Here is a 21,943-nt window from a genome sequence, read left to right as displayed (position 1 = left end):
TCCAAGTAATAATTTAAAAGTAAATAGGGGTCAGGCACTGTGGTGCACGCCTGTAATCCCAGAGGCAGGAGATCACAAGTTCAAAGGACGGCCCTAAGCAACTTAGCAAGGCCCTCTCTCAAAATAAAAAATAAAAAGCGCTGGGGATGGGGTTCAGTGGGTAAGTGTCTTTGGGTTCAATCCCTAGTATTTAAAAAAAAAAAAAAACCCAAAAACCTAATAGGGCAGGACTAGATTGCCAAAAGGGATGACCACACCAAACCTGAGCCTATCTGGGAGCAACCATCATAAGGCTCAGCTAAAGTGAGCGTGAATATGGCAAATCACAGCCCTGCAAATACATTCTGAGGCAGTGCAGAGGCACTAGCACAATACAATATAGGACAAGAAATGTGAGAGGGAAATAATAATATGTCTGGAAATTAACAAAGACTAGTGTACCACAGATAGAAGTCAAAATAATGTCCCAGACAATTTTAGGTTGAAAAATGAATATTTCAGAATAACAGAGACTCCCTCCACCAACTTTCTAATGGAGCTTTTTCCTCCTCATCAGAGGCAACAGGCTACTACATCACTGGCATAAATAGGGTATAATAAGTATCATCTTAGTCCAGTATGTAGGACTGAAAAAATTTCAACAGTAACATAAGTTCTGAAACTAAACAAAAACAAACAACAAAACTAAAAAATAAAATAAAACAAACTGTTTTGTCATTAAGAATAAAGCTACCGTTTAAACTGTATAGCTAAACCTTGTCTAAAATGTATATGGTCCCTAGGATGTCTAGCTAAAGAATATATTGACTCCACTTTCTCTGGGGGAAGCAGGAACAAAATCCTGGCAATACTTCCATCTCTGGTGAAACTGTGTTTTTTATCTCACTGCCAATAGTTATTTTGCTCCTTTTCATTTAGTACATCTTTATGGAGCTCTATAATCATTGATATCTCTATCTCTACAGTATTATTACAACCAAACTAAAAGCATGTCCTTTTTTCTCTCTTCTGATCCTTACTAGCCATCCCAAGCAATTTAACTACTTCTCTTTACAACATCTACATGTAAGAGTATACCTGTGGTCTAGGGCCGTGGCTCAGCAGTTAGAGCGCTTGCCTAGCATGTATGAGGCACTGAGTTCGATCCTCAGCACCACATAAAAATAAATAAATAAAATAAATATCTATCAACAACTTAAAACAAATTTAAAAAAAAAAGTACACCTGTGCTGTTACCATTTCCTCACTTCCTAAGAATCTTCTTTAACTCGGTGTAATGCTTCCCCACTCCACTAAAAATATGTCTTACAAGCCATAATTTCTACTCCCCACCCCAGTGTTGGGGAGAAAACTCAGGGCTTTGCACATACTGGGCAAAAGCTCTGCCACTGAGCTGTATCCTCAGACCTTCTCTCTCCTTTCTCTCTCTCTCTCTTTTTTTATGATGAACCTTTATTTTATTTATTTTTATGTGGTGCTGAGGATCGAACCCAGTGCCTCACACATGCTAGGCAAGTGCACTATCACTGGGCTACAACCCCAGCCCATCCCTATATATTTTTTTAACCAAAAAATACTGCTTCTGAAGAACATGCAATCACATCTTGGAAAGTGGCAGTGTCCTATGGGAAATAAAACATAAAAAAGGATATAGCTCTGAAAAATTAAGAGAATTGAATCAAAATTCGTGAATCTGGTGACCAGATTCCCTTCCCAAGGGAAGGAGGGGCTAAGACCCTGCCACACTGAAAGAGTGACTGTGTAAGGAAACCAGAAGAGACTTGGAATGCTAACAGTGAGCAGCTGTTAGAGCTTCTACACGCAAGTATGCACTGTGACATCCATCTGAATGAGGACAGCAATGGGCATTAGTATAGCAGCTCCACTGGCAATGCATACAATAGCTGTGACAGCTGCTAACTGGTTATTTTTGGAAAAGCAGTTTCCAAATGACTGAAATGCAACTTGTGAAAATTTGTATTTGTGAAAAAAATGCCTGATAAAGAGCTTTTAAGGGTTAAATTATCTAAACTTCACAAATAAAGTTAATCTGAAACAAGATCAGTTCCCATGCATTACAGTAAACAATCCTCTACTCTAGTTATCATGCTATCCCTCTCTCCCTTATACTTCCTATTCCCTTTTCATACAAAAGGACTAGCTAAAGACAGTATATTAGGTAAGGTACTAAAGGTCTCATATTTAATTACATGGATATCATTGATATTGAAATGCATGATTCAGATGAGATAGACATAAAAATTTTCCAATTATCATAATAGATATTTAAAATACATTCAAAATAATTCTAACATTCTGATTAATAAAAACATGAATCTCTAAAGTATACATGCAGTGCAAGGCTCCCGTTATATCTTTATTTTTTTAGCATATAAATGATTTTTTTGTCTCCATATTTCCATCAATACTGAAATAGCTTCGCATAGTAATGAGACACACCTGATTTCTGCCTCTGCGTTTTCCATAATTCCTTCTCACTAGGGCTTTGTAATTCTCATTTTTCTTGGTTAAATAGTAATATAAAACACAATCAGGAACACTCTGTAATGAAAGTAGTTCATTTTTGAGAATTCAATAAAATGTCTTAAATAAAAAAAATATTTCAAGGAAAATACTACTACTCTTTAATTTATATTAAGAGAAAATATACATGGCTAATATTTTAAGGCATATATTCGTGCTCTAAAAATACATTATTTTGATAGTTAACTGTTGACTTAATCCAAATTATGTTAAAAATATGAAAAGCTATCAGAAACATTCAAATATTTTCTTATTAACTAGTAAGTAAATGTCCCTTTAAATAGTTCAAAAACACTAAAAAATTCAGAGGAAATCAGAATTCAAGCAGTGAAATTATGTGTTTTTAGGGAAATATAAGGTTAACTTTCATTATCCATAAAAATTAGATCTGTGCTTAGGACATCTAATGTAATTTAAATTATTACTTTATATATATTTGTTATAATTATGACATGAGAATCTTTTCTGTATAAAGCCCTTAACAAAAATCAATTCTAGTTAATTACTACTGCTTGTTAGAGCACAAAAATTCCAAAATAACAACATCCACAAACCTATTAACATTCATGCAAACCATTTCTTACCTTCCTTTCCAAGTAGGATGCAATTAGTCCAAAGTTTTTTGGATGCTGGATAAACCTGAGTAAAAAATAAAATTAAAAAAAACGAAAAAAAAAACCAAAAAACAAAAACACACGCACACACAAACATTTTAACAACTTAAAAAGAAAAAAAAACTTGGAAAAAGAAATATTATGTGCAGACTAACTCCTGGTGATTCCTCACTGCAAATTTGAGTAACAATGGCAGAATCATTGGAGATTTAAAGGGCAAAGTTCTGGGAACCATCCATCAGGAAATAATTAGATTGGTTTATGGTAGGGCAAAGAAATCTGTACTTTTAAAAAACCATATCCAAAGTGATTTAAATAACACCCAAGTTTGGGAATCTCTCATAAAATGACTCCCCATCCCTAATTCTTATCTGTTACCTATTTTCCTATCTATGAACCTATGGGAAGATCAATATTTTCTATTTCTCAATAGAATCCATTCCAATGCCAAAATGGGGTCAAGATTTTGTGGAAAAAGTTCAATTTACAAGTAAATGCTAAATACTATTACTAAACATATAAGTTTCTACTAGAGAATAATTTAAAATTTAAATTACTTGTCCTTAAAGATCTCCTTCTCGTGGTCAGTCCAAACATTCATAAATTGCCTATCTTTATAAACCTTCATAGGGTCCTCCATAAGCCCATTCATGTTAATGAACTTGACCCGTCTTTGTTCTGCATCAAACATCATAGGTGGGATCACAGAGAGCTGCCGCATTTGTTTCTCATTATTCTGCAAAAAAGAAATGCAGCTTACTTAGAATAAAACTTAAACTAGAAATTTTTAAAGGGCCACAAACCAACTCTCCTAATGGTCTGGACAAAAAAAAAAAAAAAAAAAACTCACGTAATTTAATGACAACAGCAGTATATATCACAGCATCTAATATAATAATTAGTTATAAATCTAGTAAACATTCACTGAACTAATTATAAAAGCAAAGAGTATGTTTTTGTTTTTTTTTTTCCCCTGGATCATTTTTGGGATTTTTAAATTAATGTTGGGGATCAAGCCCAGAGTTCAGGCATGCTAGGCAAGTACTCTATCACAGAGGTACATCCTCAACCCCACATTTTTTTTAATAACCAACTACTTTGATAAGAATTCTTTACTTAAATGAAACTGATACTTGGAAGAGAATGAAATTTTAGTTGTAGAAGATGCAAAATAATGTTAAGTTCATTTAAGTCATGACTTTATGCATTACTAGACTGTATTATATCTTAGAGCACAATGGGAAAACAAGAAACCAGCATCAAAATCTTAAAAGTCATCGATCTTAAATCACCTAAACCAACACAAACTCTCTAAAATCATGGGGTACTTTCAATCAGTTCAAACACCAGCATGTCAGACAGATACATTAGCTTAAAGTCCCCTAAACTAATAAACTAGTTTGTAACGATTCTAGATGTTCCCCTAATAGAATCCTTAAATAAAAAAAACAAGCAAAGAAACTTAATGCAGATTTAGTTATCATTGCAGAAATTATGGCTACAAATTCCAAGGGATGGATGTCATTTCAATCATGCATTTCAGAGGTGAATTTAAAGCAATAAGTGGCTATGTTTTAAAGCTCCTGAGTATGCTGCTGCAAGAGAAATGAAAAATCTACTTGCCCCAATATTATGCAATATTACATACAATACGTATTTATGGTTTGAGGTAAAACTGTCCAAGGACAAGAAACATGAATGTATTTCAAAAGAAGTATACCTCACTGAGCCTACATAGAGGTAAAGTAGGTTAATGAGCTCTAGAACACTGTGTTAGGTGACTCAAAAAAAGCCTATAGGAATGGCTAGCACCTCAACATTACATAACAATGCACAGAAATGCTTGAACAAAATCCCACGAAGTGTGGAATTATGTCTTTACAACTGAATATTACAACCGTTCCTAAAAGGTTATAAATAACCAAAAACTATTTTTGATCTGTTCCTTGGGAAAGCAAAATATCAGAAGCGAGAAAAGAGGGAAAAAACACCTGCAATGCCTCTTTCGGTACAACAATATGAAATCTAAATTGGCTCACAGAACTCTTAGATACAGAGTCTTCTACCTCCTTCAGAGCCAGTGTGACAAGAATTCCTTGAAAAAATAACAATTTGTAAGAACATATGATATACTTTTATTTGATCATGAATGTGTAACAGGGTACCATATGAAATACTGATGGACTCCTTTCACAAATATCAATACAAACTGTACAATAGCTATTTTCTCATCCTGAAAGAAATTTCACAGAAACTGTGTCTATAAAACAGAATGATAAAAATGAGCACTGTGCTTTCTATGCAAAGATAAAATCTGAATAAAATCTTTCTACCTCACTAGTAATTAATTTAACTTCAGGAGATCCAGTAATTGATGATTGAAGAAAAGCTATATTATAAAATCAAAGCCAGCAAAACTCGATAGCGATGGCTTCTGGACCAATCTTTTTTTTTTTTAACATTTTATTTTTTAGTTATAGGTGGGCACAATAGCTTTATTTTATTATTTTGTTTTTTTATGTGGTACTAAGGATCAAACCCAGCGCCACACGCATGCTAGGCAAGCGTTCTACCACTGAGCCCCAGCCCCAGCCCCTGGACCAATCTTAACAGAGATTTGAACCTAGCTACAGAATACTCAATGTTCAGAGCTGAAATTTATTTATTTATTTTTTTTTTGGTACTGGGGATTGAACTCAAGGGCACTCGACCACTGAGCCACATCCCTAACAGTGAGTTAGGGTCTCACTGAGTTGCTTAGTGCCTTCCTTTTGCTGAGGTTGACTTTGAATTCTCGATCCTCCTGCCTTAGCCTTCTGAGCTGCTGGAATTACAGGCGTGCGCCACCACAACCAGTTCTGAAAATTATTCTTAATCTGCATTTACTAATTAATATACTACTAAATGTGAAACACTGGGAATTCAAAGATGGTCTCAAAGGTATAAAAACTACATTCATGAAAATGATGCTCAAGATGATCATAAATATTAAACAAAAAGATATATACATAATAAAAATTAAGTGAGATTAACTAAATATTGATTAGTTCTGTTTTGGGGAAGTGAGGAAGCTTAATAAGGGTGGAAATATTCTGTTTGGCCTAATGATATACACTTCAAATGTATACCCTTGTCTCTAATAATTTTTTCATCATTTTATTAATTCTGTTCTTGACTCAGGTAAAAAAAATGCCTGAGAAACAAAAGTATGCCTTCTCATTGAAAAATTAGTAAAACGACATTCTTGTTCATAAATAAATCCCCATAAGCTCACTTGTCTACCCTTTCATTTTATGTTCCCGTCCTTGCCTGGGGCTATTTCACCTGCACATAGATGACTTGGATATCTAGCTCTCTCCAATTTAACTCTCTCCCAGGCCCATCTGCCTGGAAAGCACCCTTTGGAGGACATACTATCATCTGCAAAACATATGTTTTTTGTTACTCTAGGAAACAACACCACCAGCTCAAAAGTCTAATCTGGAAACTAGGAGTCCCTTTGTAGTCGTCTTCTTCTTTACCCCACATTCAATACATCCATCTTGTTCATTCTACCTTCTATGACTCTCACCTATTAGTCCCCTCATATATAGACCTACCACTGCTCTGTCTCTCTCTCTAGATCTTACTGCTGTCAAAGGCATCTTTGTAAAATAATAGTACAAGTTTAACCCTTGTTTAAAACCTTTCAATGATTCGCCATAGACTTTGGAATAGTCCTAGCATCTAAGGTTCCCTCTCTTATATACTTATTTGTATATAATAAATTTATTTACCCTAGCTTCTGGGCTACAGGGCTGAAATACTTTAATAATTAAAGGATTAACTTGAATTAAATCAATCAGTTTTCTTACCTCTTGCTCAGAGAGACCATCAATAATTTCAGAAATCTCATGTTCACTCCTAGCAATGGTGGCTGAAAGACCAGCGCCCCTCTGCCCAACTCTGAATATGAGGAAGAAATTATATTTAAAAGCCTTTCATAAAGAAGACATATGAATTAAATTAGTACAGATTACTTTTATAAATAGAATTTTTTTAAGAAATTGAAGTTGATTTACTAAAATGCTGAGTAATTTACATTTAAATAATATGTTCAGTCATCTATTAAATTAATAACAAATTTAAGTGCTAAGATTGAAATTTCAAGGTTGTATGTCTACATTCAAATGATAGAACTAGTTATGGGAAATTTGTCTTTTTTTAATACACTACAGCAGAATGCAAGGGAAATTTGTTAAAAAAAAAAAAAAAAAACCAGTATTAATGATCCTTATTCTTTTCAAATAGCAGTCTTTTGTCTGTTTTCTTAAGAACAGGTGTAGACTTAGAAAAATACATTAAACATTTTAACAAGGCAAAACAACATAACCAACATCCCTCACAAAAGTTGATCGTAAGGGGCTTACAAGACTCTTAAACAAAACAATGAAGAAGAAAACTGAAACTAAAACCTCTGCAAAATACCTTTCTCTAAAAGTAAAAACAAATCAGAAACTATTTACCAAAATGAAACCATTTCTAACTAGCTATCAATTTAATGCTGTTTGATTATGCTGGTAATTAATAAGGGACATGTAGTTCTATTTTTATTAACTGTCATTTTCAAAGAAATTAATATTTTCAATAACTAAAGAATTAATTCCCAAACAGTCACTCATATTAGATTCAAAACAGTGATTAAACATTGGGCTGGAGATGTAGCTCACTGGTAAAGTGCTTGCCCTGGATTAAACTTCCAGTACCAGGGGGAAAACAATTAAATTCACTAACACAAACTCTATTGGTTGGTTGGTAATTAAGTTTTACATTCAACATAAAGTCCTTTGTGAACTTTCTTATTGATCAGATTAAGGAAATACTAAGTATTGTCAAAGAGCAAGTGTGATCTGAAGAAAAACATCACAACCATTAAATATCTAAAATAACTACTTACCGCTGAAATCTTTCTTGCTGTTCTCTTTGTTTTCGAATTTCTGGAAACTGCTTTTCATAGTACTCTCTTGTTTTGCTTTCTTTAGCTTTCCTCCGGGGATTGTTTTCTATTCTGTCCACTTTTTTCTCCCATGCTTCCATGAGCTGATCATAACGTTGGCAGATTTTTTGTTCCTAATAAACACCCGCAGCAAATTAATAATAATTAAACTAAACTTTAGGACCCTGACAAACCTAATACTTTAAAATAAATTCTATTTCCTAAGGTTAAGTCCAAATTACAGTGACCTTTTTACAGTGACCTATGGCTCAATTGTGAATGAGAAGCTGTCTTTGATCTGAAAGCAGAGAAAGGGAGTCCTGTTTCCTACTGAAGATCAACATATATGGCATACGTTGCCTGGAATTTTGAGTAAACACTTAAAAAGACTACACAAATCAATAAACTAATTGATAACCTACTACTAGTAGCTGACCAGCTATTTTTTTTCTGATAACATGTCTTCATTGTCAAAACAAAAAAGAAGTAAAATCAGAAACATGTAAATAGTTCTAACCTGTTCATAACCTGACCAATCACCCAAAGGCAACCATATTAACATTTTGTTGTTTTTCTTCCGATCTGTCAGAGAAAACACGCATATTTAACTGTTTTTCTAGTGTTACAAGTTTGTGGTTGTTTGTACTTTTTTGCTATTATAAATACATGCTACATAAACATTTTTAAAAGAATGGGGAAGGCAGAAATTGGTCATACTTTATCAAAAAAGAAATCCACTGAAATACTTAAAATCGAGAGTTAAATAAATGAGTTATGATTCCATTTTCTAGAAAAGAGACGACAGAAGAGCCTCCCATTGTGGACACAGAACTGCATACACATCTGACAACACATGGATAGAGAAAAGCAAGAATGGGCTGAGAAAAAACTGGTAACGTCGGTCATCTCAAGAAACAGGCACTGGAGAACAGAATATTTCTTTCTCATACCCCATTCCAAACCACAACCCCCACATCCCAAATCATTCTTTTAAATTACTATCTGTGTTTCTATACTTCAGCTTTTCTTCATCTCTATTGCTACCTCCTTAATCCAGGTCACCAGATTAAAACTGCCTCTAATCATCTTCCATGCACTCTTTTTTTTTTTTTTTTTTTTAAATGCAACACTGGGGATTGAATCCAGGACCTTTCACATATAAGGCAAGCCCTCTACTACATCTCTAGTCCTTCCATGCTCTCTTAATGTGGCCATATGTAAATTCTTAAAATACAACTTGAATACTATACTTCCTCACTGTAGAACTCATCAGGACCTGATGTAGTCTTCTAGGTAACCTACAAGACTGTAGATGACCGGCCCTGGCTTCCCTCAGCAGTCCCATTTCTCACCACACCCCCACCCCCCAGCTCAGTCTACACTCCAGGTAGCTCTGAGCCTACCATTCTAAGTCCTATTTCACATAATCATTCCCTCAGAGTACTGGTTTTCCTATGTAATGTTGTTGCCTGATTCACATCAGGTGTTCCCTATTAAATGCTCTCATAGTAATCTGTACGTGCAGGATCACAGTATGATCACAATACTAAACCTGCCTGCTAATGTATCTGCTCCCTAAAGCTGAAGCGATATGATTGTCTTGCTCACAACTGTAGAATAATATGAGACACAGTATACAGCCGATAAATATTTATTAAGCAAATTAGTGAACACATAAACTTTATAATTATTCTGTGAAGTCTATGCTCCTATAACTGTATCACCAAAGAGCTGATTTAGCAAGTACCACAATAACAACAGAATGACTGGACAGAAAAAAAACACATGAACTAATTTCTTAACTTATTATTTGTATGTTCTATGCAAAACAAAAACTCAAGACCCGTAATGTAAGACAGTATCTGAAGGCCTAGCATGGCAAATTAGAACATCAAAAGAACATTTTACATCAAATAAAAGCTTCTGTGTCTTGAGCCTTACAACTCATTAAACTGTCAGGTGATTAAGTGTAAGGTACAAAGCTCATTTCTGATATGGATTTAAAGAGTTTATTAAAAATCTAAATTTAAATATATCAACAGTTTATCTGTAAATTAGTAATGAATATATATGAAAATAATAATATAAGCATGTATTTTTTTATAAATTAACTTTTATGATTATAACCATAAAACTTTCAGAAGGCAAGCCATATAATTAAATATCAGAAACCATTTGAATTTGAAAAAGCTGAACCCTTGCTGACCCAGTTTCAAGAAAAAATAACAATGTCTAATTGGCATGACTAAAACTTACCCACATTTGTATGAGGCTTAAGTGACTAATGTAGATCATCCTATTTATCTTTTGTGGTCTTTTTTTTTTTTTTTTTAAACTACTCACCATTTTCTTTCTTTTGGCTAGATGAAAATGTTACACATGGATGACCAATGAAATTAATTTGATAATGATATTAAGTGTGGTATTAAAAACTAGAATTAGATTTATATTTAAGTCACATGTTCAGTTACTTTTAAAAATCAGCATTTATTGTCATTAACAATGGAAAACTGAATGCCTGAATGAGCATGAATGGGAAAGCTGTACAAATTTCAGTTAACAAGGATAGGACCTCACCCTTTGTTTTCTTGCATGATTTCTTCTTTTAAAAAATAAAATGAGTTTTTTCCTCATCACCTGGTTTCTAGAAGAGAAAAATATGGTTGCATGACATTACGAAAAAGCACAATTTAAGGATGATTTCACTTTTTTTTTTTTTCCAGACACACTGGAAAACAACAGGTAAAGATCACTTAAGAATTTATGATACGATTAAAGTTAATGCTAATTTTTTCACCCTGCAAAATAAGACTTTATAATTTTTGCAATAATTGGAACTAAAATTCTTCCCATTCTATACCAAGATGACATAGTTAATTTTCAATTATTACATCCAATAATAAGGCATATAATTTATTTTTAAATTACAATTACATTTACTGGTTCTTCTTAAGAACTCTGGTGATAAATACATTTTGGAGGTAAAAGGGAAGCTTTTACAGGTACCTCCCTACCTCAGATACAGGACTGGCCTCCTTCCAGTGAGAATTTATACCAATATATTTACAGAGAGGTGGTTTCAGCTTTAAACAGAAGATTTTCTTCTGTCAAAGAAATGACACAAGCCACTCTAAGAAGTAATGGAGGGTGATGTGACAAGACAGGAAGATTTCTCCTATATCATAATGTAACAATTTCACTTTTTAAATTGGAAGCATTGTGACCTTCAAAAACAATGACATGCAGGTTCAAATATAAATATTTATACCCCACCTACTTCCAGAAAGGATTTCAAGCTGATTATTCAAATATAAATACAAAGCCAAGGCAAGTAGAAGTAATTTTTTGGATTATCTGCCACTCGGGACTAACAGTGACACTGGCTCCACTCAAATAAGCATGGACAATCAGGAGCTGGCTATATGAAAAAGTAGCCAAGAGATGAAAAGAATTATTAAAAGGTACATTTGCTATTTCATACAAAGCAAATGACGGTGATGAAAAAACAGCTACTGAATGATTTATATGGATGCATGCAGCTGAGTAAATATTTCTAAAGGTGACACACAGTGGCAGCATTACCATAGATATATTCAATTTGCTCTAACTGTAATTATGTGCAACTTAAAAGCAATGGCAATCAATAAATACATTTTAAAATGTTTCCTAAGAATTTAAACGAAGTCAGTCAGTCAATAACCCATTTCAGGACAGTGTGATAATCATTAAATAGGCAACAATTCAAAGACAGAGCTGCTCTCCAGCTCATATTGAGGGGAAAAGACAGAACACAAATATAACTGAAGCTTTGTGGGGGGAAAAAGTCAATAAAAGTAGCCTACTAGATTTAACCTCCTATTCTTCTCTTAAAGATGTTAAAACAGCCAAACAGTTCCAAACAATATATGTTAAGTTTTGCCTAATCTACTTCTACAGGTTCTCAAGACCATAGCAGCATCTCACAGAAAAATTCATAAGTATATGACTTTCATTATGAACACTTAACAAAAGTTAAAATTATTCAAATTTAAATGGTTTTCATGCATACTACCATGCAAATTATATTTGCCACCAGTTCTGCAAAGTAGTCAACTATTGCACACACTCTCAGAAATTAAAAAAAGAAAAAATATATATAAATAGCAATGTGCTCATATACTAGTAAATAATTATAATATTCTGATTATACTTAATAAAACATATAAAGTAGAAATATCAACATTTTTGTCACAAACTAAGAATAAGTCACCTAAAATGCTCTTCAAGTATGATAATTTAAAAAAATAATAAAGATACCTATCTAGCTTCCTATCTTACTTCAATCAGATCAAGAAATTAAGATTTTCTTTTCACTTATTTTCTTATTCCAAGATCTGCATCCATAAACGCCTGGTACTCAGATGAGCAAGGCTAAGCAAACTACATTCTGGAGCAGACTCCTCACCCACAGGAGGTGACTGAGCGCTTCCAAGGCACCAGGACATTAAATGGCAGAAGGGTCTACAAATACCGTCATTAGCAAGAGTCATGGAAGGGATTTCCCTAGAATAGGATTTTGAATAATGATAAAATGATCCGTGGCACTTCTACTTTGCAATGGCAGATGTGGCTTGGTGGGGGACGGTGTCATCACTAGTCTTAAATGAAAAAGCTTCATTATCTTACTTCATCATGCGCCTTGCAGGTACTCCACTGAAAAAAAGACAAAACAGGAGGCAAAAAATTCAAGCCTCAAGGTAAGCCATTTCAATGTTAAGTATCCACCTTTTTTACTAGCAGATTATAAAACCAGCTAGTTTTATGCAATAATTTATTTCATTTTTTGGCCTCGGAAACTCAAAGTTGTTACCCCAACCCCCAAGAAGCCAGAGGAAGATAACATAGCAAATTACACAAATCTAAAACATACCTACACTATGTAATAATAATGTCAGCGGATAACATAAAAATGATTTTTTAATAGAATATATGGTTTTTAACTGAAGAACTCCAAAGATGATAAATACTTACGTCTTGATGTTCTCATGGTACACCTTTGTATCTGATGGCTGGTTATAGAGTGGCTATAAAATAAATCAAATATTTACGTATAAAATGGTGTACATATGTCTAGGAAGAGACAAAGAAACAATATTTTAATATAAGCCTAGGTCAAGTACTAATGGGTATATACCATAACATGACCTACTGAATCATCCAGACAACTGGATTCCCTGAATTACCCCAACTCCTAAAAACAGCACTTCTGTAACAAAGTCGACAAACCCCAATGTATCCTATAATAAATAAGTCTATTCATAGATATTTTTTCTTTCAAAGGCAGATTAAAATACTGCCTTAATCTTAACAATAAAATTCAAAGAGTTTTCTATTTCTTTATTTTTCCTCCTGCTACCAGAATGATTAAGTTGTTGCTTAGACAGAAACATACTCAGAAATATGCTTCTGCAAAGAGAACCAAGTTCATTCACTATCACTTGAAACTTACATCCCTACCACTCTGCCCACCTATATCCCACTTATCTCAAAATAAATGGTTTATATCCTGTTACATCACAAGAAAAGTTACTTAAAAAAAAAAACCCACAAAGTTCTGGAAATAAAAAAGTAAATTGCTTACCAGTTCAACTTTTGGGCCAAGACCTTCAAAAATTTTATGAGCTTCTTCTGCTTTTTTCTGGAGATAAAGACATTGTTATATGAAACAATTAAAAATCATATTAGCCAAGAGCAAAATCACTACCTATTTCAAAATATATATCTCAGGCCAGGCATGTTCACACATGCATATAATGCCAATGCATCAGGTGGTTGAAGCAGGAGGATTGCAAGTTTGCTGCCATTCTCAGCAACTTGGTGAGACCCTGTCTAAAAAAAAAAAACTCAAATTATCTAAGACTAATCTATAGCTCAACTTACCTACTTCCAAATATTCTTCTTTTATATTATGGGCTAAAATCTTCTCTAATTTTATTTTTATGGCTCCCCTTACTAAATTCAGTCAAAGCTGATTAGGTATAGTGAAAGTGATGCCTAATATGTAAGCAAGTTCTTTTGTTTGTTTGTTTTTTTGTTATTGTTGTAGTGCTAGGGATCGAACCCAGAGCTTTGTGCATGCAAGACAAGCACTCTACCAACTGAGCTATATCTCCAGCCCAAGCAAGTTCTTAGAAGCAAATAAATATTAAGAATCTAGAGAGATGGGATGAAGATTCACTACTGTAAATAAACCCCCCAAAACATTCTAAATACTTTAACACATTCTATCTTTTAACAAAACTTTAAATCATAAAAAACCATAAAGTGGCCAATATTTGCTGTGGTAAACCCAAGTGATCTCTGAATTAAAAATACATAATGAACTAATTTTCTAGTTATAAGCAAACCGTAATAGCTCAACAACAAAGAAAACAGCTATTTTGATACTAGTAGTAAGTAAATATTGAATTTTATATTTAACACACCATTTTTAAAAGTAACACAATCTAAAGTACTACCTAACCTATCAATAGTTTGGCAAAAAAACTTAAAAACCCTAGCATTTCCGCATTGCATTTTTCATTCTAAGTCTGCAGATCTAAGTTATTAATTCTTCAAACATATGTTGAGTATGTTCTATGTGCCAGGCACTTGCTAGACACTAAGAAAACAGAATAAGATATCATTCCAAGTGCAGGAGGGTGAGGGGCCCTGAAAATTTTCATTGAGATAATATTTGAACTGTGTCTTGGGGTCTGAGTGGGTTCCACTGACATGAAAGGCAAAACACTGGACTGCCTGAAGGCACACAGTGGGGTAAAGGTGCTAACAACATCAAGGGAACATCCAAAACCTGTTCTGGTAGGATATTATTAAGGAAGGAGTGTCAGGGCCAAGGCCAGACAAATAGATATGTAACTACTGATAAATAAAATTTGGGCTATTGTGTAGAAAGTGGGAAATAATCAAAAGGTTTCATTTGAGCTGGGCACAATCCTGTAATCCCAGCAACTTGGGTGGTTCATTCCGAAGGATCACAAGTTTGAGACCAGCCTGGGCAACTTAGCAAGACTATGTTTCAAGATAAAATAAAAAGTGCTGGGGATATAGCTCAGTTCCAGAGTACTTGCACAGCATGTGTGAAGCCCTGGATTCGATACCAAAAATCCCAAAAGAGCAAAATAAATTTTGTTTAAACAATCATGTTACGGGCAACAGTTATGAAAGTTGACTTAGAAAGAAAAAAGACTGAAGGAAGGAGACTCAATAATTATGTGAGATGAAAGCTCAAGTTAAGCTAATAGCAAAGCAGGTGCAGTGATGCAAGTGACCAGACTCATGGTTAGGAGGTAGGACTGATATTCTTAAGTGACTGGCTATACATACACAAGTGAAAAAGGGAGAGAAAAAGTCAGTTCCTAAGAAACTAGCCTGAGGAGGTTGCTTCCCTTAAGCATACTTCTCTGTAAACACCTTCCTTTCTTCTACTGTCATATACTTTTATAAACTCTACAGTCAAAATATAAACAAATATTTTTGAAAACTTCTCTAAAATATGTGTCATTATTCTGAAATCAGAGCACTTACAAATATTTTTTGAAACCTACAAATAAGTAGGGAAATAGCAAATCAAAGTGTTAAAAATAGTACAGGAGAATATTCTGTTTGGAAACTAAACAAACAGTCTGAAAATTAAATCAAATGGAATCAACTTCTCTCAGGAAACCATCTTTAAAATTAACATTCTCTTTTGGATAGTTTTCTTCTTCCCACTAAGTTTTAAATTAAAGAACAATTTCCTAAACATGATAATGGTTGACATCTCTTTAAGATACACTCAGCTTAATTCCAACCAGCAAAGACTACTGCTATACAAGGAATGAGAGATGTGCTTTCATCGTTGTTCCATCTATCTTTGCTGATGGTATCAAAACAGATAAGGTTATCTAAAAAAAAAAAAAGTTGCACAGGCAGCGGAGACCTTATAAAAGGCAGCAAGTTAAGGCAGAAAGCACTGGAAAGTGAGCAGGGAGAAATTCAGTGTTCTACATCCAGCTTAGCTCTTCTCTCTTTCCCTCCAGGAGCCCCCACTTTGATTCTAGAACTACAGAGGTACAACTACAGCAAATGACTAGTAGCAAGGTATATTTAGGAAAGCATATGAGCGTCAGGGATGTAGTTCAGTGATAGTGCACTTGCCTAGCATGGAAGAGGCCCTGAGTTCAGCCCCCAACAGAAGGGGTGAAGAAGGAAGAAAAAATTAAAAAGATGACTTCCACAATTTCTATGAGTTAAAAATATAAGATTTCAAATTTTTTGTTCTTTATAGCACAAATATATCAAAATATAAATGCTAAAACTGAAAGAAGAGGCCTGAAAGGAGTTTTCAAGTTTTGCTAATGGGCATTAAGAAACATTATTAAGCTATCTAATGAAGGCATCTATATAATTAGAGTATCACATCTTCTTCAGATAGTTTTCAGTCCATATCCCAATGAAGCAAACACAGAATTCACTAATCTTGAAATTGTTTAAGACAAGGCCTGTTTAAAGAACTCAACCAACCAGTAAACATACTGAGCTGAATCTATTTGAAAATTAACTTGTTTTAAGAAAGGTCAACATTTGCCGGATATGGTGGTGCACACCTGTAATCCCAGCAGCTTGGGAGGCTGAGGCAGGAGGACCTCGAGTTCAACAGTGAGGCCCTCAGCAATTTAATGAGACCCTGTCTCTTAAAAAAAAAAAAAAAAAAAAAAAGGGTTGGCTCAGTGGTTAAGCGCCTCTGAGTTCAAGCCCTGTCACGTGTGTGCACGTGTGGGGGAGGGAGTAGGTCAACATTTTATAAAATGTTTTATACTAAATTATAAATTTCCATTCAGCTCTAATTCTTATTTACTTTATCCCTGAGGTCACAAACTGACAGTGAAGCCCATCAGCCCATTAGAGTGTTCTGTAGTTATACACAGTATTTCTTAAACACCAGGAGATATCACATAAGACTCCTTATTTCTGATTTCTTTTAAGTAAGAAGGCAACTGTCGGGCTGGGGATGTGGCTCAAGCGGTAGCGCGCTCGCCTGCCATGCGTGCGGCCCGGGTTCGATCCTCAGCACCACATACAAACAAAGATGTTGTGTCTGCCGAGAACTGAAAAATAAATATTAAAAAAAAAATTCTCTCTCTCTCTCCTCTTTCTAAAAAAAAAAAAAAGAAGAAGGCAACTGTCTACACTGGACACCCCCACCCCCGACACGGCACATTCATCACTCATTTCCCTTATTGCCTTCCACCTTCACTGGATTTATCTTCATGTATTGCTCCAGCTATTCAATAAAATGGACCAATATTGAGCTCAGCAAGAAACTAATATTACTTATCTACATTTAACCTGCCTATAACACTAACGATATATAAGTATTTATAACTGATGACTCAATTATTTACCTGTACATACACAAACATATCTGAGCCCAAGATCATATCTATAAATGTTTATTGAATTACTAATTCCTTCCTTCCTCCCTCCCTCCCTCCCTCCCTTCCTGTGGTGCTATGGATGGAAACCATGACTTTGTATATGCAAGGGGCAAGCAGTCTATTACTAAGCTAAATGCAGAGCCAACAGGTACTTTTCCTTCTTTCCTTCCCTCCCTTCCTTTCTCCCTTCCTCCCCATTGTGGGGCTTCACAAAAGCTAGGCAAACACTCTAACACTAAGCTACATCCACAGCTGTTTTTCTTTAAATTGTGAAACGGGTCTCACTAAATTGCCCATGCTGGCCTCAAACTTCTGATCCTCCTACCTCCCAAGTCCCTGGGTTTACAGGTCTGCCTGATGGCACCCAATTCTAACAGTCACTGTTCTTAAACTCAAATTTTCTTTAAGATGTGGCTATTGGGGCTGGGGTTGTAGTTCCGTGGTAGAGAGCTTGCCTTGCATTCTAGAAGCACTGGGTTCATTCCCCAGCACCACATTAAAAAAAACTAAATAAACAGAATAAAGGTATTGTGTCCATTTACAACTAAAAATAATTTTAAAAAAAATCTGGCTATTATAATGTTATAGGCTCTCTGCATACAACAGATTGACTCTGATCAATCAACTCACTACAAAGCAAATAATCTGAAACAATTAATCTCAACTTTTACTGTAAGATCAACTTTCAGCTAAGAAGCCTGTCTTCTTCCATGATACGTAAAGCCTATTAACATTTTTTTGTATTGAGAACTTCTGGAAGTCACAATTTATCAGCTTTGATAGAATATTTTCTTTATATTGAGGTGAAATCAGTTTCCCTTTAACTGCTAGTTTCTGGACAAGGTTCTGGCCCAAAATTAATTTTGTCATACAAAAATGATTTATAGAATTGAGGCCTAGTTTTCTTAAATCCATGACATTTTTAATTAAGAATACAAAAAGAACTGTTTAAATAAATTTTAAAAATAAAGTCTACTTAAAGGTCAAAGTCAATCTTAACTTTAAAACTGAAGTTTAACAAAGCCTATTTATGAATCCTGAAGGTGATAATGAAGTTCATTTCCATATCCAAGGCCTATCTGTACTGAAATATTATCAAGATTTGGTATTAAGTACCACTTCAGAAGTGAAAAACAGGCTGGGGTTGTGACTCAAAGGTAGAGCACTCACCTACCAAATGTGAGGCCCTGGGTTCGATCCTCAACACCACATAAAAATGAATCAATAAAATAAAATAAAAGGTATTGTGTCCAACTAAAAACTAATTATTAAAAAAGAAAAAGAAGTGAAAAACAACCTACAGAAAAGCTGTTATATATTAAATATAATCAAATTTGCTTGTTGGTACTTACATAATAGGACAAACTTTGCTGATAAAATTCTATTCATTAAATAGTATATCTACAATATATAATGTAAAATAGAAATAGGATTTTAACATAATGAAAATTGTAATGGAACAAATTCAAAAACAGAAAAGTCACAGTCAAGGGTGCATAAAGGCCTGTGCTATCAGAGACAGCAAAAGCTTACCCGATTCTCATCGTAAATAATTTGGACAATACTGCGGTGTTTCTGTTCCACAGGAGGAGGGGACACAGGCTTTTCAGGCTCAGGAGGTTTAGCTGCTTCTTCTTCGAGCTGTTGCTAAGAGACCCAGAAAGGAAGAGTCAGACATCTGCTGCATATCACCTCAACCAGTAATTAACCACCCGAGATTACATATGCTACTGAGCATTGCTTACTGATTCTGTAGGATAGCCATTTAATCTATGAAGGTCTCATGGACCAAATTCAAAGATAATCAGATTTGTTTTAACTAATAATTAAACAACATAAATCACCCTAAGATAGATAGATATGAAACTAAGGAGAAACATCTTATAATTTTGATAAATTAAAGCAAACCATTAAGAGAAATTAATACTGATGAAGGCAACCTAGGTACCTCTATCTCAAGACCTTTTGATGGCACTGGAAAAACTGTGTATTAGAGACACACAGTATATATAAGATCTGGTGGAAATAATATGGTAGAAAAGAGATTGAGGGTTAATCCTTAACTTAGTACAACTATGGCATCCCTGAACCCTTCTTTTTTTTAAAAAAAAATATTTTTATTAGTTGTTGGATCTTTATTTACATGAGGTGCTGAGAACTGAACCCAGTGCCTCACACATGCTAGGTAAGCAATCAACCACTGAGCCACAATCCTGAATCACTATATTTTATAGTGCTCCAGTCGAGAGGCACTGGACTGCTGACATGAGCAGTTACAAAGCAGAAATCTTTTACTTTATTACTGTCTCAGTTTAAGCCTTAGAGTCTCCCTATATGTGATGTGATTTTAGTAACTTTTCTGGGTTCTTGCCCCAATCTTTTTTTTTTTTAATATTTTTAGTTGTAGATTGACATAATACCTTTATTTATTTATTTTTATGTGGTGCTGAGGATTGAACCCAGTGCCTCACACATGCTAGGCAAGTGCTCTACCACTGAGCTACAGCCCTAGCCCTCTTGCTCCAATCTTAAGCCAATATCTAGATGACTCACATGTAAAGTAGGGGTAGGGATACAACCTAATCATATAGCTTTCCGAAGGGATTAAATGACTCATATATAAAGCATAAAACAACTGTAAATGTTTGGTAAATATTACTTATTATTAGTGAAGCAGGAACTTGTCTGCTTTACCCATTTTTTTTCAAACAGCACACAAACCAATGTCTGAAACCTAGTAAATGCTCAACGAACATCCACATGAATAGATATAAGCATAAATCCCTTGCCTAAGATAATAAAAAGGACTTAAGTTAAAGTTAGGTCCATTAAAAGGCCTAAAGGAAAAAATACCTATACTACTAAGTAAGACTAGTAGTAAAAGCTCCCAGTCCTGTTTAAGTCAGACCACCCCTAAATCAAAGGATTAAAAATCTGCCAAGAGAGAAGCTTGTAGGAACATTTCCACTATGGAGTTCCAAAAACCCTTATAGTCTGTTATTTTATAAGCGAAAGAAAGATGTTTGAAATCCTGAGATCATTTTTGTAGGTGCAGTATCTTCAATGATGTCCTTTCTTTCCTGCTTAGAGGGCCTTCTTTTAAAATCCCTGTTAAGGAATAAATAATCCTAGGGAAATCACACTTCATTTTTCCTCAATAGCCCTGGGATAAAATCATTATAATTGAAAGGCTAAAAATAAATTAATAAATAACATTGCACACACACACAAATTATACATACAAATAACACACACACACACATAGAAAGAAACCCAAACCGTCCTCACCTATTTATTCTTCTATATTAATTTTACATTAATTGTGCTGAATTTTACCTACCTTACTTATCCTAGTTTTAAATCACCAGAGCTTATAACCTCAGCCTGTATTGTACCATTTCTAACCTCTCAAATAGTTTCAGATTTTAATTATTTGAGCATTTGGCAGAATTTAAACAGTGATAAAATCAATTGCATCTAGTATGAATTTACTTTTGCATGTGAAAATTTTTACTAATAATTCAACTTTTTTAAAAATTCGCTTTTATTTTCTTGGGGAATTTTTTTTTGGGGGGGGGGAATATAATTGTATTCTCTTTTTTTTAATTGATTTTATTTTTTAAATACACGACAGCAGAATGTATTATAATTCTTATTATACATATAGAGCACAATTTTTCATATCTTTGTATAAAGTATGTTCATATCAGTTCATGTCTTTATACATGTACTTAGTTTTTTTAATTTTTATAATACAATTCTTATTACACATATATACCACAAGTTTTCATATCTCTGTTTCTATACAAAGTAGGTTGACACCCAATTTATGTCTTCATACATGTACTTTGGATGATGATATCCATCACATTCCACCATCCTTGCTAATCCCCTGCCTCCTCCCCTATTTTCTGTGTAATGTTTCTGCTTCTTATTTCCTTTCTTTGGTTTTACTCTATAATGTCTTACACCTTGGGTACTTAACACATTAATCTTTTAGCTTTAGTTCTTTTCTTTCATTTACTCCTTTTAGCCGCATTCCACAAGTTTTAATTGGTAAAACTTTTTATCGTACATCACAATTTTTTTGACCAGTGTATTAATTATTGTTTTATAAAAATTCCAGGCATATGATTTCTTCTGGTCTATTCTTGGTTGATTTCTAACTCTATAATGGCAAAAGAATATGATCTTTAGTACAGTCTTGAAATTTCTGGTTAATTTTTTGATTGTGATGATCAGTTTTCATAAATATTCTGGTTATGCTTGAAAATAATGGGTATTTTTTACTCTTCAAAATTTTATATATATATATATATATATATATATATATATATATATATATATATATA

At 34.0% G+C, this 21,943-nt stretch overlaps 1 protein-coding gene across 22 annotated transcripts in view; it reads right to left on the bottom strand.

Moving 5' to 3' along the window:
- Ncor1 (nuclear receptor corepressor 1) overlaps positions 1–21,943 on the bottom strand; it is a 141,086-nt gene that overhangs the window by 80,396 nt on the left and 38,747 nt on the right. For 15 of the 22 annotated variants that reach the window (XM_048785910.1, XM_048785920.1, XM_048785935.1 and 12 more), the window contains 10 exons: positions 19,125–19,238; positions 13,754–13,810; positions 13,144–13,196; positions 12,799–12,825; positions 10,711–10,777; positions 8,095–8,267; positions 7,013–7,103; positions 3,716–3,894; positions 3,129–3,183; positions 2,461–2,562 (listed from right to left, as the gene is read on the bottom strand). In XM_048785910.1, the coding sequence (XP_048641867.1) occupies positions 2,461–2,562; positions 3,129–3,183; positions 3,716–3,894; positions 7,013–7,103; positions 8,095–8,267; positions 10,711–10,777; positions 12,799–12,825; positions 13,144–13,196; positions 13,754–13,810; positions 19,125–19,238 (918 nt within the window). Of the gene's footprint in view, positions 1–2,460; positions 2,563–3,128; positions 3,184–3,715; positions 3,895–7,012; positions 7,104–8,094; positions 8,268–10,710; positions 12,826–13,143; positions 13,197–13,753; positions 13,811–19,124; positions 19,239–21,943 lie in introns of those variants that run through there. The other 7 variants (XM_015506815.2, XM_015506813.2, XM_015506799.2 and 4 more) reach the window with 2 other exon arrangements.

The sequence above is a fragment of the Marmota marmota genome, unplaced genomic scaffold, assembly GCF_001458135.2.
Source record: "Marmota marmota marmota unplaced genomic scaffold, marMar, whole genome shotgun sequence".
Lineage (NCBI taxonomy): Eukaryota > Metazoa > Chordata > Mammalia > Rodentia > Sciuridae > Marmota > Marmota marmota.
This window is presented reverse-complemented; position numbering and strand designations above follow the sequence as displayed.